This window comes from Leguminivora glycinivorella, chromosome Z (assembly GCF_023078275.1).
Source record: "Leguminivora glycinivorella isolate SPB_JAAS2020 chromosome Z, LegGlyc_1.1, whole genome shotgun sequence".
NCBI classification, from domain to species: Eukaryota; Metazoa; Arthropoda; class Insecta; order Lepidoptera; family Tortricidae; genus Leguminivora; species Leguminivora glycinivorella.
In genome coordinates, this window is record NC_062998.1 from 39,270,198 (window position 1) to 39,286,406 (window position 16,209).

Below are 16,209 nucleotides of genomic sequence, written 5' to 3' on the forward strand. Positions count from 1 at the left end.
ACCATAACACCATTAGTTTGCATGTGAATAAATAGTATCAGTGCAAAATGAAGAGGACGAGAGGAAGAAATTTAGTCGCATTGGTTTTAAATGAAACTCAAAACCGTGAATCGAGTTGTAAGTAATTAAATTAGATAATTTTTTATGCATTTAACTTTGTCAATGGCTTGTTTTATAATAATGTTTACTATAGGTTTCTAAGAACTAACAGTGTTGTTTTGTTTTAGTGTCACCACTGCCTCTAGAAACTGACGGTTTTCGAGGCGAAATTTCATTATTAGAAAAAATGGACTTAGATCATCTAGAACAGGGAGTATTTTCTGAAAGTACACTTTTCAAAGATATAGCATCAGATCAAAGCTGTATATCGCAAAACTCGCCAAGACTTGGAATTGAGTTGGAACCTCTAGTGCCAGTGGAGTTTTCTGAAAGTGTACTTTTCGATGATTTTTCAGTGGAGCGCAGCTGTTCCTCACCTAATGTAGTGGAATATGAAAAATTATTGGTAGTTGCAGATGTACATGAACAAAAATCGATCGAGCCAAGACTTGAGTCGGAAAAACGATATGTTCAAAAAGAAAAGTCGCCAGTAATAAATTTTTTAACCCCAATGCCCTCGCCTGAAATAAATTCTTTAGATATTTTTAACAATATTTTGCTACCATCTTCTGAAACAATCGACTTACAGGTAAGTGAATCAACCGCAGAACAGATTACGGAATCTTCGCGACTAGAGATGGTACAGCAAGAACAGTCACCTGATTTGGAAGAGTTGACTCCAATGCCATCGCCTTTAATGACGTTTACTCCTACCAATGCCGGAGATTGTATGGAGGTGGACAATCACAATATTTCTCCTTCCCCAACTGATATAGACTCACCGGGAAGTACACCAGGTAATCGTAAAAGAAAATTTCAAAAAAAAAAAGATGCCGGTAACTTGCGGGAAACATTTAAAAGTATGTGGAACGATGAACAACGAAAGTACAATGTAAATCGTGGCTTGCAATACCAAAGTAGAAATGGGGAATTGAAACCTGGAAAAAAATTAAATTACCTTGTTCAACAACATGTATAAAAAAATGCACCGATCACTTTACTGAATCAGATCGGCAGAAAATCTTTGATAAATTTTGGAACATAGGTGATCACACACGACAATGGGATTTTATAGCTAAATATGCAAAACGAGTAGAAGTTAATAGGGTAACTAAATCTAACTCCCAAAGGACATGCACAGTCAAGTATTTTTTTCCAAAAAAGGTTGAAAACTCTCAAGAACTTTCCACGATACCTATATGCAAGGTGATGTTCTTAAATACACTAGATATCAGTAACAATTTCTTAAACACTGCTTTAAACAAATTTCAGCAAGGGGATGGTACAATAGAACCCGATTGCAGAGGTAAGCACAGTAATCACCCCACTTCTATAACTCCAGATGCTACCCAAAGCGTTTGTGATCACGTAAACGCCTTGGCTCCTGTAGATAGTCACTTGACCAGAAAACGATCCGATAAAAAATATCTTGACGGCGGTTTAAGTTTTCAAAAAATGTTCAATTTATTTTCAGAATGGTTTGACCCTACTAAATATGACTCAAAAGTTATGACTGTTCGACAATATCGTGATATAGTTAACAAACATATAAAGTTGGCATTTCATTTACCTAAAAAAGATAAATGTGATGCTTGTCACATTTACGAGCAGTTGAAGAACCCTTCAGAAAAAGAAAAATCTGAACACGATTGGCATTTAAAAGAAAAAAATAGAGTAAGAGATTTGAAACAGAAAGACAAAGAAATATCTCAAAGTAACAATAAAATTGTCACCATCGTGTTTGACTTCCAAAAAACCTTGCCAACGCCCCACGGTAATATAAGTGTGTTCTACTATAAGAGAAAACTTAACGTGCATAATTTCACTGCGTTTGATTTGGCCTCACTTCAAGGCTACTGTTTTTGTTGGCATGACCAAACAGCCAAAAAGGGGGCTAATGAAGTTGCTAGCAATGTATTATATTTGATTGAATCAAAAATTCAAGGAAATGTAACAGAATTCAGATTCTGGTCTGATAATTGTGGAGGCCAAAATCGTAACAGGATTGTCTTTCTTATGTATATGTACGCATGCTGGAAGTATAGTATAACGATAACACATCGTTTTCTAGCTGTGGGACACACCCAAAATGAGGGAGATAGCATGCATGCTCTTATTGAAAGGAAAACAAAACACATTAATATCTACACACCTGAGCAGTGGTACATGGCAATGCGAATGGCAAAAACCGATCATCCCTATGAAGTCAAAGAAGTTTCCCAAGAGACAATATTTGACTTCAAAGCTTGTTTAGAGCTCTTTAATAATTGGAAAAATAGTACCGACGGGGAAACTGTAAAGTGGAGTCAAATGTGTGAGGTACATGTATCACCTGAGGAGCCTTTCACAATAAAATATAAATATACATTTGAAGAGGAAACATATCGATCAATTGAATGTTTTTCGAGTGCAAACACAAGAAGTCGACATAACGAGCTAATTACCGGTTTGAACAATATTAAACTGGCTTATGTTAAGCCAATACCTATAGATAAAGACAAATTAAAAGATCTTAAATATTTATGTCAACGTGGTATTATTCCAACTCAATATCATGATTTTTACAACAGTTTAATTACCTACATAGATTAAAAACAAACATGTGGGAAAACGAAAGTGATTGGTAATTTACCTACTATCGAGTGCCATAATTATTGTTTTATAATACTCAAATAAGACTGATTAAATTCTTAGGGTACGTAGCTTTAAGTTATAGTACCTTTAAGTTAGATATATTGTTTAAAACAATTAACAAAGATTTATGTTTTCAATCCTTTCAATAGGGTAGACCGAGGCTAATCGGATCACCGGGTATATCGGATCAAGGTCCAAAATCTCTTAGTGTTTTGATAATCTCTTCAAATTAATCGCACTTCAGTTGAGCCACACTATCCCTCTTTGTCTTCGATCGATTACTTTAAAAAAATTTGCAATATACTAAGAGATTTCGGACCTTGATCCGATTTGCCCGCTCATCCGAATAACCTCGGTCTACCCTATAGGTACCCAAGTATACTAAGGTACCTATATTATAGAAAAAACGTGATCTCTTTTGAGATTCCTAAATTAAACCATTAAAACAGTTCCTATATTCTTATTTATAAGAAAAAATATCTTTATTAAATGTAGGCAAAACTGTTGTTTAGTTTCTAAGTAACGATATATTATTTTGTTGATTTATATGTATACAGTCCAAAAGTAAATTGCGTTGTATTTTTGAGTAGCTACCTACCGCTGACTGACTAAAATAAGAAATCCAGTTCTTAAGAAAACAATATGTAGGTAGTATCTGATTAAGTATATTTTTTGTTATAAAACATAAATGCAACCATACGAATGATGTATGTGATTAATGTGTTGATTTTCTTACATAATAAAAAATGATTTTGATTCTATATAATTTCGTGTTTTAACATTTACTTATTAAAAAAAACATATTATATAAACAGATTCAATATACATATCTGTATATACACACCCATATATATAAATAGAATAAAAATAACATAATACCCACAAGTTACTGTTTCACATTACAGATAAATCGTTATAGATATAACACAACGGAAAACGAGTACTTACCTACTATACATACAAGTATATTACCTACTATACAAGTATATATATCAAACAAAGTACCTTGTCATATATTTTATGTAAAAAAAGTATTTTATTTTACAAATATATTGATTATCCTCTATTATTATGCCACGACGTATATTGGAGCAAGTGGTAGTTGATCCAGTATACCAAGAATGACAGCAAGTCGATTACACGTAAACTGGAGTATCTACAGTTATCTCAAAAACTATTATTTATAGCTATATTCTATGAATGCAGATAAGACTAGGATATATTCATATAAAATACTTATAAGTTTGATACAGATATCTTTACGCATACTTTAGTTACAACACATTATACCTTTGAATGCCTCTCCTGTAAAATTGTGAATTTGCAGTTAGCTCAGTATACTTAGGAGGTATCGTAAGAGAAAAAGCAAACGGTTGACATTTTTGTTGACTTGAATTTGCAAATTATAGATGATTTTTTTTTTAATTTATTTACAATTAAATTATAATTGTAGTACCAAAAACAAATTCTTTGTTATTAATTTACTCGAAAACTATATCAAACATGACCTAATAGCTAAACCGGGTCTAATAGAGTTTTTAAAATAGAGGTATTTTAAAATTACGCTCGCAGCGTCCCGACGCCGCGCGTCTTAAAGTAATTTTTTAGTGGAACTTAACGTTTGTGAAGGTGAATAAAAGTTATATTTTTTATAATCTATATTAAATAGGCTTTCTTATCATATTTTTTATTTATAGAAAAAGCAAACAGTTTGTCATTTATGATGACTTGAATTTGTAAAACATGGATGAAAATTTCAATTTTTTTAATTTTTTTTAATTTTACTTACCATTAAATTATAATTTTAGTACCAAAAATGAATTCTACGTTATTGATTTACTCGAAAACGATATCAAACATGATCTAATAGCTAAACGGGGTCTAATAGAGTTTCTAAAATAAAGGCATTTTAAAATTACGCTCGCGGCGTACCGACGCCGCGCGTCTTAAAGTAATTTTTTTGTGGAACTTAACGTTAGTAAAGGTGGATAAAAGTTATATTTTTTATAATCTATATTAAATAGGCTATCATGTCATATTTTTTATTTATAGAAAAAGCAAACAGTTTGTCATTTATGATGACTTGAATTTGTAAATCATGGATGAAAATTTCAAATTTTTTAATTTTTTTTATTTTATTTACCATTAAATGATAATTTTAGGACTGAAAACGAATTATACGTTATTGATTTACTCGAAAACGATACCAAACATGACCTATTAACTAAACGGGGTAAGTTAGAATTTTTCAAACCAAGCCGGGTGAAGCGGTACTTTGACCCCCCCTCCCGGGCCCCAGGGGGGAGGCTCCCGAAGGCTCCCGATCTTAATCGGCTTATTTTGATATAAGGAACAACTGTGCCAAGTTTCATGCTTTGGTCAAAAAATTTAAGGTTTTTCAATAAACTCCCCAACTAACACGTTCCGATCACAGGCAGATAATAGGTACGGCTGGTAACTTGGGAATGCAAACCGATTACATTTGTGGAATGTGTGCTCTACAGAATAAAACAGTTGATTTTTTTCGCTTTTCGTCAATTCGTACTTAAATCAAGTAATTATCCTTCTTAGGGATCATTTTACCTCTAATCTATTCTTTCTGTTCTATATATACGAGTATGTAATGTTTGTTTATGTTTTAAGTGGTACAATAAAAAATGTTTACTTACTTAATTTATTAAATTCTTTTTAGTTAAAACCTGCATGCGTTGGTAAGGAAGGGAGTAGTTTACTTAAGTCCCATACATTGATTCACAAAAAGGGCACTAACTCTGCAATGGATTTAAATAAGACTAAACATATATACTACACAACACATCAAGTGCAACCTACGACTACACTCCTTTAGGCCCAAATACAGCAAGGGCGAAAACAGCTAAATAAGTGATGAATCAAATCAAATAATACTTTGTCGTTCCCTATCCAAAAATCCTTTGGATGTTAAGAACGATGCTTTCGGTGCCATTTAGTTTCTCCACACCATGCTAATGAAAATTGGAAAAGAGCAGTCCGAATAATCAAAAAATTACTGTAAGCATATTTAGGAAAAATACTTGCTATAATGGACCACGGATCTATTATCCTGTTAATAGAAAATGTATCTGCAAACCTCATCACGTGGCATAGGCATTCCAGTGAAACACTATATTGGATTATAAGGATAATAGGTCTTTTAAAACAAAAAAGACACACATATATCTAGAGGGACGCTAAATTCTGATCTGAGAATATCTTTGTTTGAAAGCTTATAGCGACAGAAAGCTTATAAATACGCTACAAGGTTAAACTACACTGAATCAAAAAAAGGGTATGGTATACCTCTATTTTGAGGATGTTAGGAAAGTTTGGTTAGCTTAATATTTAATAATACATTGAAAATACAGAGGCAGACAATTATTTCAGAGCATTGTACTATTTAGGAAATTTTGGATGTAGTGCAAATACCCAAGATCTGTATGAAGAGTTTGAAGAAAAAATGTATGTGTCACAGATAATTGACTGTGTGTGTCGTTTTTATTTGTAAAGGAGTTTCTAGTTGTGAATACATCACTACTACGTCCACAAAAGAGGTATTGAAAAAGATAACTACCGTCGCACTAACCGTCTCATATCGGAGAGGCTTCCTGACGGCCAGGTATCGGTCCACCGATATCCACATAAACGTGTACACTGAGACGGACCACAGAGTCACTTCCACGTATCCCGCGAGGCGGCACATGAGGTCGCCGAACATCCAGCGACCAGTGATGGCCGGGTATACGGATAAAGGCACCACGAACAACCCACACAATAAATCCGCCACAGCCAACGATAAGAGGTAGTAATTAATCACCTCGTTCGAGAGACCTGGAACAAACGAATTCATATAATGACACTGTTACCACAGAACATATAATAGTAGAAGTACAGAAGGCCCACTGTTTTGGTGTTCACGATATGCCGCCTTTTAAATGCCTACAAAATTGTAACAAAAAAATGAGCCGCACGTGCGCAGCACGGCCGTTTTCACATTATCCGATCCGATATCGGATGTAGGAAGGATGTAAAATGTAAGATTTATGCGCTTCCAGGTCTTTATTTATGTATTTGATAGATCATTATTACTAAAAAACGATATAAAACGCCAAAAATTGCGGATTTAATGCAGATGGCACTTTCCTACAACAGTTTTTGTCCGAAGCACCATCGAACTGTCGATATCGGCAGGACGCTTCCGACATTTTTGGCATGCTGGACCCCCCGCCAGCTGTCGGCCGATAATATTTGTATGTGTGCTCCCTTCGGGTGGCAGCACGGATACGTCAAATAGCTGTCAGGTGGCGGCGCCATTTTGCGCGAAAATGCTCAAGTGCCAGAGGGTCTGAAGTTGCTCTGAACGGTGATCAGCGAGATATTGGCGGGAGATACAAATTTAATGATTGTTTCTTATTTTTGTATGAAAGTTGTATATAAAAAGTTTGACGCTATAATGTGTATAAAATAGGCTTTTAATTACACTGACAAACATTTGCTGTCGATATGTAAGTAATTAGCAAATCCTCATTTTAACCTAAGCCAAGGAAAAATAATCCGGATTCTTGTATAAAACAGACTAAAAAGTACAGAAAAAAGCACTACTCTTAAGAAAAACACTTTTTTTACAAACATATACATGGATATACATCAGAAAAGGTAATAAAATTACACTTTTGCATTGAGATTTTACATATTAAAAGCGTATTAAAATTGGGTATGAAATCCGTCTCGTAAAAAAACTGAGGTAACTTTGAAATCTTGTTTTGTTATTATTTATCAATTATATGTTTGAAATTATATACTCGTTTTGTAGAGCCTCTTAAGATATATGTATTATCACAGGCTTAAGTAACAAAAGTTCCGATTTTCAAAAATAAATGAGTTGAAAAATAAGGCATGCGAAAGCTAAAGTAGATAGATTAAGATGACCTTCGTACATTCTTTCATATAATACCAAGTTCTTAAAGTGGTTTAATTAAAATTTTGGGGGTTTCAAAGCTACATTAAATAACAATGTCTTAGTAGTGACATTTTTTAATAGAAAACGACATACAAATGGGACAAAATTCGTCTAAATTATTACGCACATTTTATCCACATCGAAAATTGAATAAAATGGCCACGGTCGTGACCTTGAATATTGTGTCTCGGTGATGAAAAATTATCGAGTTTTCAGTATAATAGTTATTTGTTATACAAGGGGGCAAAGTTGTATTTTAACGCCGAGTGTGGAATTGAAAAACGAGCAAGTGAAAGGATTCTATAATTGAACCACGAGCGAAGCGAGTGGTTCGAAAATAGAATCCTGAACTTGCGAGTTTTTAACACACGAGAAGTAAAATACATTTGCACCCGAGTGTAACACAAAAATTTTCCCCTCGCTACAGCGAGGAAACTACAACGAAAAAAATGCGTTTATCACTGCTTCCAGTAGTTCCACAGGTGGTAAATCATCTTTATTACTAGATTCACCTACTTTTATCAATTTTAAAGCAGTTAATTTGACTTTATTCAAGGTCAAATCACTTTACCCACTAGTGGATAAAATGCGTTTTTACCCGCTGGTATTAAAGGACAAAACACGTGTTTCCGAGCTAGTGAGGGGAAAAGATTATAAACTTTGGTTATCAAATAGTTAACCTAACGATTAAAGTGTTTTTTTAGGTTATTAGTACTAGATATATCTAAATAAACGCCCAATTCCTCGGGCCAAACCTATTCATCACTCGATTATTTGAAATAAAATGCCAAATCAATAAGTGAAAACAATCAAATTTACGGTTAAACTATTGTAAACTGTCTAGTACTTACCCAGGCACATTATATTTAAATCCGTATACAATTTTGTATAGAAATACACACATAAAAACACAATTTGTTTAACATCAATTTTCTAATAATATTTATATTACAGGTAATTATTTTTGATGCGACAATTAATTATTGTGTTTTCCGCTATCTATTGTTAAAGTTTTTGTAGCTTAGGTGCGCGCGCAAACGTTTAATTTTCCCGCCAAATACGCAATGACCATTCGGTCGACTCCCGGCGCCATGGCACTTGCGGACATTTCAAATCGGCCGGGAGTCGACCGCTCAGCACTCGGGGACTTTTGAAATCGGCCGGGAGTCGACCGCTCAGCACTCCAGTGTTTATATAATGTAGGTATACGTTTGTAGTAGTGTGCGTGACAAAAATGGCGTCTATTAAACAGCTGTTAAGCTAGGAACATACTACGCGGACGTCCGTCGTAAATCGACCGCGGACGGGAATCTGGACAATGGAAATACACATAACCGTGCAAACTATCGGTCGACGAACGTGGACGTGGCCTTGAGCGCATGGACGTCCGATCGAAATCTGGCTCGCTGGATGTTTTGTTCCGTGCACACTGATCGGTCGCGGTCGCGGTCGATTTACGACGGACGTCCGCGTAGTATGTTCCTAGCTATGATGAATTTCTGTTGAAAAAAAAAGACTAATTAATCGGTCCGAATTGCGGATACTAATTTTTTCATGTTTTAGTAGATATAGTTAAATGTAAAATTATTTATTTTTTCTACTCCCGTACTGTTATTCGTGAGTTACAAGGTCGTGCATAGAACTTAAAAACCCTACATAAAAGATGTCAGGACAAGTCTATCTAGTCTATACCCTGAAAACATTTAGTAGAAGTAGCACGATATAGCTGTTACAGTTCAGTAAATACATTGCTACCAACTTAACAAACCAATTCGCAGAGTCGAGACTCCTTCGTTTTCTGCTGCGTTCATTGGCGACGCGTCGAATCGCATTCAAATGTATGAGAACTCGATTCAACTCGGCTCGATTCGTCTTAGTGGCCAGGCTTCAAAGAACCATACCATAGACAGTTTTATTTTCATGTTTGCACTCAAACTGCATATTCAAAATGGTAGGCGGTCCACTAGATAACTAAGATGACTGAAAGTAGGTATTTGTTGATTTATAATTTTCTTTCAAAATAAGTGCTTGGTCGTAGAAAAAGTATTGTATGCAACGGTGTTTAACTGAGTCAAAAAATGCTCGTGGCGTCTTTATTAACAATTTTCGGCTTCGCCTCAAATTGTTACCCACGCCACTCACCGTTTTTGACCTCTTTTAACCACCAGTTGCATAAAATACTATTTTCTACTCCCGTACTGTTATTCGTGAGTTACAAGGTCGTGCATAGAACTTAAAAACCCTACATAAAAGATGTCAGGACAAGTCTATCTAGTCTATACCCTGAAAACATTTAGTAGAAGTAGCACGATATAGCTGTTACAGTTCAGTAAATACATTGCTACCAACTTAACAAACCAATTCGCAGAGTCGAGACTCCTTCGTTTTCTGCTGCGTTCATTGGCGACGCGTCGAATCGCATTCAAATGTATGAGAACTCGATTCAACTCGGCTCGATTCGTCTTAGTGGCCAGGCTTCAAAGAACCATACCATAGACAGTTTTATTTTCATGTTTGCACTCAAACTGCATATTCAAAATGGTAGGCGGTCCACTAGATAACTAAGATGACTGAAAGTAGGTATTTGTTGATTTATAATTTTCTTTCAAAATAAGTGCTTGGTCGTAGAAAAAGTATTGTATGCAACGGTGTTTAACTGAGTCAAAAAATGCTCGTGGCGTCTTTATTAACAATTTTCGGCTTCGCCTCAAATTGTTACCCACGCCACTCACCGTTTTTGACCTCTTTTAACCACCAGTTGCATAAAATACTATTACCTGCACACACTTGAGTATTTTTATGCTCGTTATTTTAATTTTACAATAAAATATTTGAAAAATAGTGCTTATAATTATTACTTAAATATAAAACTTTTTTTAAATATTTTTTGATACAAAATCATACTTCATTGATTTGGAAAAATGCGTTTTATCGGACCGACATCCGACACTATCAGAAGCGTTTATCGGGTGTAGGATGTCGGTCCGACACCCGATATCGGATCGGATAATGTGAAAACGGCCGACGACAGGGTTGCCTATGGATTAAAACGAATTAATACTCTGATAAAATGTTATACTATTATATTCAAGTCTTAGGTACTTTCTAGGTATATACGAGTATATATAGATTTATATAATTTTGTTTGTCCCAACATCACAAGCCTTACTCAACTTTTCCGTGGGACTTAATCTGTGTAAGAGTGTCCTATTTTATTCATGATGTTTATTTAACTAAGCATTATTAGCTATTCACACAGGGACATCGCATATGAACGTTAAAAAAACTCGCGACGTAAAGTAATAATTGAAAATGCGAACCTGATTAGGCCGCGAACTCGCGGCCGCCAGCATGTACTTGTAGCGCGGCGATAGAATCGCGGAGTGAGCCGCCCCTGCTGTTACGTGGTATATACATATGTCACATAAGTCACATAAGTAACATTCTCTCAACCAAGTGAGTGGGCCTACCGCAAACCATGATCTTAGTATAATAAAGAGTACTATCGCCATGATCGACGTGTACCGGTCTCTATCACGCTTACGTGTGGATTTACAAGTGCGACGAGATTGGTATGGCATGATTAGCGGTAGTCCCTCAAGTAATGTCCTAGAGGCGACCCCTACAAAGAATTTTGCATCATATCTCATATTCTTTAATTATATGTAATTATACTAGACATACTTTTTCTTGATTTTTTTTGCGTAACTTTATCATAACCAACTAACCTACAGAGACGCGTTATTAACGAGGGCGACACTAAGTCGCACCTGAATGACACGTTGATAATCCTCACACAAGTGGATGAAACGTTTACGAGAAACCTTATGATTTTGCGAATAGGATTATCTTAGTTAGAAATAGCCGAATAACATTCATTTTAAGAACTCAAAAAGTTTTTGCGTTAGACTTAAATGTTAAAGCTTAGTTAAATCTTCGATGTTCTTTAATAGAAAGATAAACTATATAGATGGTTGCCTAGCTAAATATCGTAGGTAAATACATCATGACAGTGGATATTAATAGTTATTTGTTATACGTGGGGGCAAAGTTGTATTTTAACGCCGAGTGTGAAATTGAAAAACGAGCAAGTGAAAGGATTCTATAGTTGAACCACGAGCGAAGCGAGTGGTTTGAGAATAGAATCCTGAACTTGCGAGTATTTTAACACACGAGAAGTAAAATACATTTGCGCCCGAGTGTAACACAAAACTTTTCCCCTCACTATAGCGAGGAAACTACAGCGCAAAAATGCGTTTATCACTGCTTTCAGTAGTTCCACAGGTGGTAAATCATCTTTATTACTAGATTCACCTACTTTTATCAATTTTAAGGCAGTTAATTTGACTTTATTCAAGGTCAAATTACTTTACCCACTAGTGGATAAAGTGCGTTTTTACCCGCTGCTATTAAAGGACAAAACTCGTGTTTCCGAGCTAGTGAGGGGAAAAAAAATGTTTTGTACAATAATTATGAGATACGCGATTTAACTAGGCAACATAAGTACTTACATACATAATTATGTATAATGTGCAACTTGTCAGTGTAAATATTATCTTTGATTCTTACCTTATCAGTAAAAGTAACGCATGAAGGTATAATTATATTCCTTACTATTTGATCTCCTACACCCACGCCTACAATACTCTTTCCGTCAAATGTTTCTAATACCGATACCGGTCAGTCAGTGTCAGAGGTCAGAGGCGACGTTTTTAGGGTTTCGTACCATAAAGGTACAAAAGGAACCCTTATGGTGCCGCTCTGTGCGTCTCTCTGTCTGTCACATTACTTAATGTCTCGAGAACTGCTTATGCTATCGATATGAAATTTGGAATAGTCGTGAACATGTTAACCTCTTATATATTTAATTGTTGTAGAAAAAAAATGTTTAAAGAAGGAAAATGTAAAAAATACCGCCCCCCCCTCTCTTCTCTCCGAAGTTTACCTAAGAAAATTCACGATTTTTTTTAACAAATATAGCTATTATAATAACGATTATAGGAAAAATAAAATCGTACACGTATCTTGAAATTTTTTTTTATTTATGAAATACCTTTCAAATTTACATTTTAAATTTAACCACCGCTGCGGGTGTTTATTGTAGGTACCTGTTATATCTGTAGAATAACAATGAAAATACCCGCTTTCAAATAAAGTAAAAATGGCTAAAAGCGGTTTACAAAATAAATAATTATCTCATAAAAATCATAGAGTTAAGTATATAAATCTAGTCTGTGATAAAAATCATACTTATAAGCTCCCGCACATTTTTTTTAAATGTTTGTTCCTCGATATCTCCTTCGTTACTGGACCGATTTTGTTTTTATTTTTTATTTTTATTGAATGTTTGTATTGGTCCCATTTTTATCAGAACCCAGTTCTGATGATGGGATCCTGGAGAAATCGTTCCCTTGATTTCTCCAGGATCCCAAATTTTAAAGGCATACATAATTATAGTGATTTTTGTATTTTTATAAGAACAGCATGCATTTACGTTCGAAACAGTGACATTTGGTGCAGTGGAACTGCTGATGATGATCAGAACGGAACTCCTCAATTCTCACTTATATTGTCCCGGATTTGTAAGTTCACATTTTTGACACATTTGTTTTGAAGTATGTTGCGATGTGGCTAACACGTATCGTTTGCCAAATCTAACGATTAATTTCGAATTGGTTGAATCGATTAGGCCCTATGTACAAGGAGGCGCTTAAACAAATATACGATTTCTATCAATTTACTGAAATGTCATTTGAATCGAAATGACAGACTGCCACAGCACTAGTTTAAAAATAAAAATGAATGATAAATGACATAATAAGTAAATCCTGCGTGATAAATTAATATCGTAAAATACTCACTAACGAAGATCCGCAAAAAATTAGCATGTGCTAGATTATGTTTAAAGTAAGCGAAATATTGTTTTTAAGTACTTGATTTTTTTAATAATATTTAAAAAAATCAAGTTTCAGGATTTTATTTAAAATTTCATTAGGTTGCGCGAGATTACGTATTGTAGACGCTGTCATGTGTCAAAAAGAGGTTCTTACAAATCTGGGACAATAGTGACTAATTGGTATTTTTGTAAAACAGCATGTATTTAAGTCCAGAACAGTGGCATTTGGTGCAGTGGAACCGCTGATGATGATCAGAACAGAACGAAACTCCTTAAATCTGAACGGCACGCTTATAATGACTTTGGTATTTTTATAAGAACAGCTTGCATTTATGTTCAGAACAGTGACATTTGGTGCAGTGAAACTGCTGATGATGATCAGAACGGAACTCCTCAAATCTGAACGGCACACTTATAGTGACTTTGGTATTTTTATAAGAACGGCATGCATTTACGTTCAGAACAGTGACATTTATTTGTTAGGGGATTTGTTCTCTTTGTTATGTTTCTTAAGCATATATTATTGAGTTCTCAAGTCAAATTTTATCAAGCTCGATTTTGTTATAATCGGATATCGAATTTATGCGGAATTGAGGAAAATCCTCAAACCCTAACGGTATACGTATATTCATTTGTGTTTCCATCAAATAATCAAAGAACATTTAAAGCAGTTTTAAAAAATACCTACACATTTCTACTTAATCCAACATTCACCAGTACCTTTCACCAGAACCCCAAAATCGGCGGTTTATTTTCTTAAAAAATATCCCCATAATACTTATTATAATAGCCATGTTTGATAAAAAAATCATGAATTTTCGTTGGTAAACTTCGGAGATAAGGGGAGGATATGGTATTTTTTTTACATTTTTCTTCAATCAATACTAGAGGTTAACACTGTTCATAACTATTCCAAATTTAATATCGATAGCATAAGAAGTTCTCGAGATATTAAGTAATCTGACAAACGGACAGACAGACAGCCGGACAGAGTGGCACCATAAGGGTTCTCTTTGTACCTTTTTGATACGGAACCCTTAAAAAGCACGCTCAAGCACGCCCATGCTCGATCAAATAATAACTTAATACATTCACGCCTGAGCTACGGCCGTGCGCTACGCCGTAGGCGAAGGCGTGGATTGGAATGAAAATCTATCCGGTTTAAACCTGCTTATAGTCAGTGTAGAGTTCCGTAGTTTTCCGTATTTTTGTCAAAAACTACTGAACCTCAAGTTCAAAACAATTTTCCTAAAAAGTCTTTATAAAGTTCTACTTTTGTGATTTTTTTCATATTTTTTAAACATATGGTTCAAAAGTTAGAGGGGGGGGTGCACTTTTTTTTCCTCTGGGAGCGATTATTTCCGAAAATATTAATATTATCAAAAACCGGCCACGAGCGTGTCGGGCCACGCTCAGTGTAGGGTTCCGTAGTTTTCCGTATTTTTCTCAAAAACTACTGAACCTATCAAGTTCAAAACAATTTTCCTAGAAAGTATTTATAAAGTTCTACTTTTATGATTTTTTTCATATTTTCTAAACATATGGTTCAAAAGTTAGAGGGGGGGGACGCACTTTTTTTTCCTTTAGGAGCGATTATTTCCGAAAATATTAATATTATCAAAAAACAATATTAGCAAACCCTTATTCATTTTTCAATACCTATCCAACAATATATCACACGTTGAGGTTGGAATAAAAAAAAATATCAGAAATATGAGATTATCCGCGGACGGACGGACGGACGGACAGACAGACAGACATGGCGAAACTATAAGGGTTCCTAGTTGACTACGGAACTCTAAAAACGATCTTAAGTAGTAAACCCTTATTCATTTTTAAATACCTATCCAACAATATATCACATGTTGGGGTTAGAATGAAAAAAAATATCAGCCCCCACTTTATGTCTGATAAAGTCTGTCCCTGCCGCCCCTGTCCGCCCCCATGTCTGAATATTCATGATAATCAGTTTGGATTTAAACCAGGCCTTTCAACTGAATCCGCTATATTGGCACTGAAACAGACCGTCAGGTACTACACAGATCGGCGAACAGCTGTTTATGCATGTTTCTTAGACCTTTCCAAGGCATTCGACCTGGTGCATTATAATGTCTTGTGGAAGAAACTAGATGACATTAACTTGCCACCTGACATATGTGGAATATTTAAATTCTGGTACCACAACCAAGTTAATGTCGTCAAATGGTCGGACTCATTTTCACAGCCATACGGTCTGGAATGTGGTGTTCGTCAGGGCGGTTTAACATCTCCGAGGTTGTTCAACTTATACATCAACGCGCTGATCGGGGAGCTCAGTAACACCCGTATCGGTTGCCATATCGATGGAGTTTGCGTAAATAATCTGAGCTACGCCGACGATATGGTGTTGCTGAGTGCCTCGGCGTGTGGACTGGCTGGGCTCATTTCTATATGTGAGAAATACGCTTCTAGCCATGGGTTGGTGTATAATGTTAACAAAAGCGAATGCGTTATTTTTAGGGTCAAAGGTAAACCTACACCCAAGTTTCCATGCGTCAGACTGAATACCTGTCCGCTACGAATCGTAGAACAATTTAAGTACCTGGGACACATGGTAACCTCTGAT

At 35.3% G+C, this 16,209-nt stretch overlaps 1 protein-coding gene across 2 annotated transcripts in view; it reads right to left on the reverse strand.

Moving 5' to 3' along the window:
• The window catches only part of LOC125241206 (G-protein coupled receptor 52), a 62,889-nt gene that overhangs the window by 14,558 nt on the left and 32,122 nt on the right, over positions 1-16,209 (reverse strand). Inside the window, exon 3 of one of the 2 annotated variants that reach the window (XM_048149570.1) lies at positions 6,335-6,579. In XM_048149570.1, the coding sequence (XP_048005527.1) occupies positions 6,335-6,579 (245 nt within the window). Of the gene's footprint in view, positions 1-6,322; positions 6,580-16,209 lie in introns of both variants that reach the window. The other variant, XM_048149568.1, reaches the window with a different exon arrangement.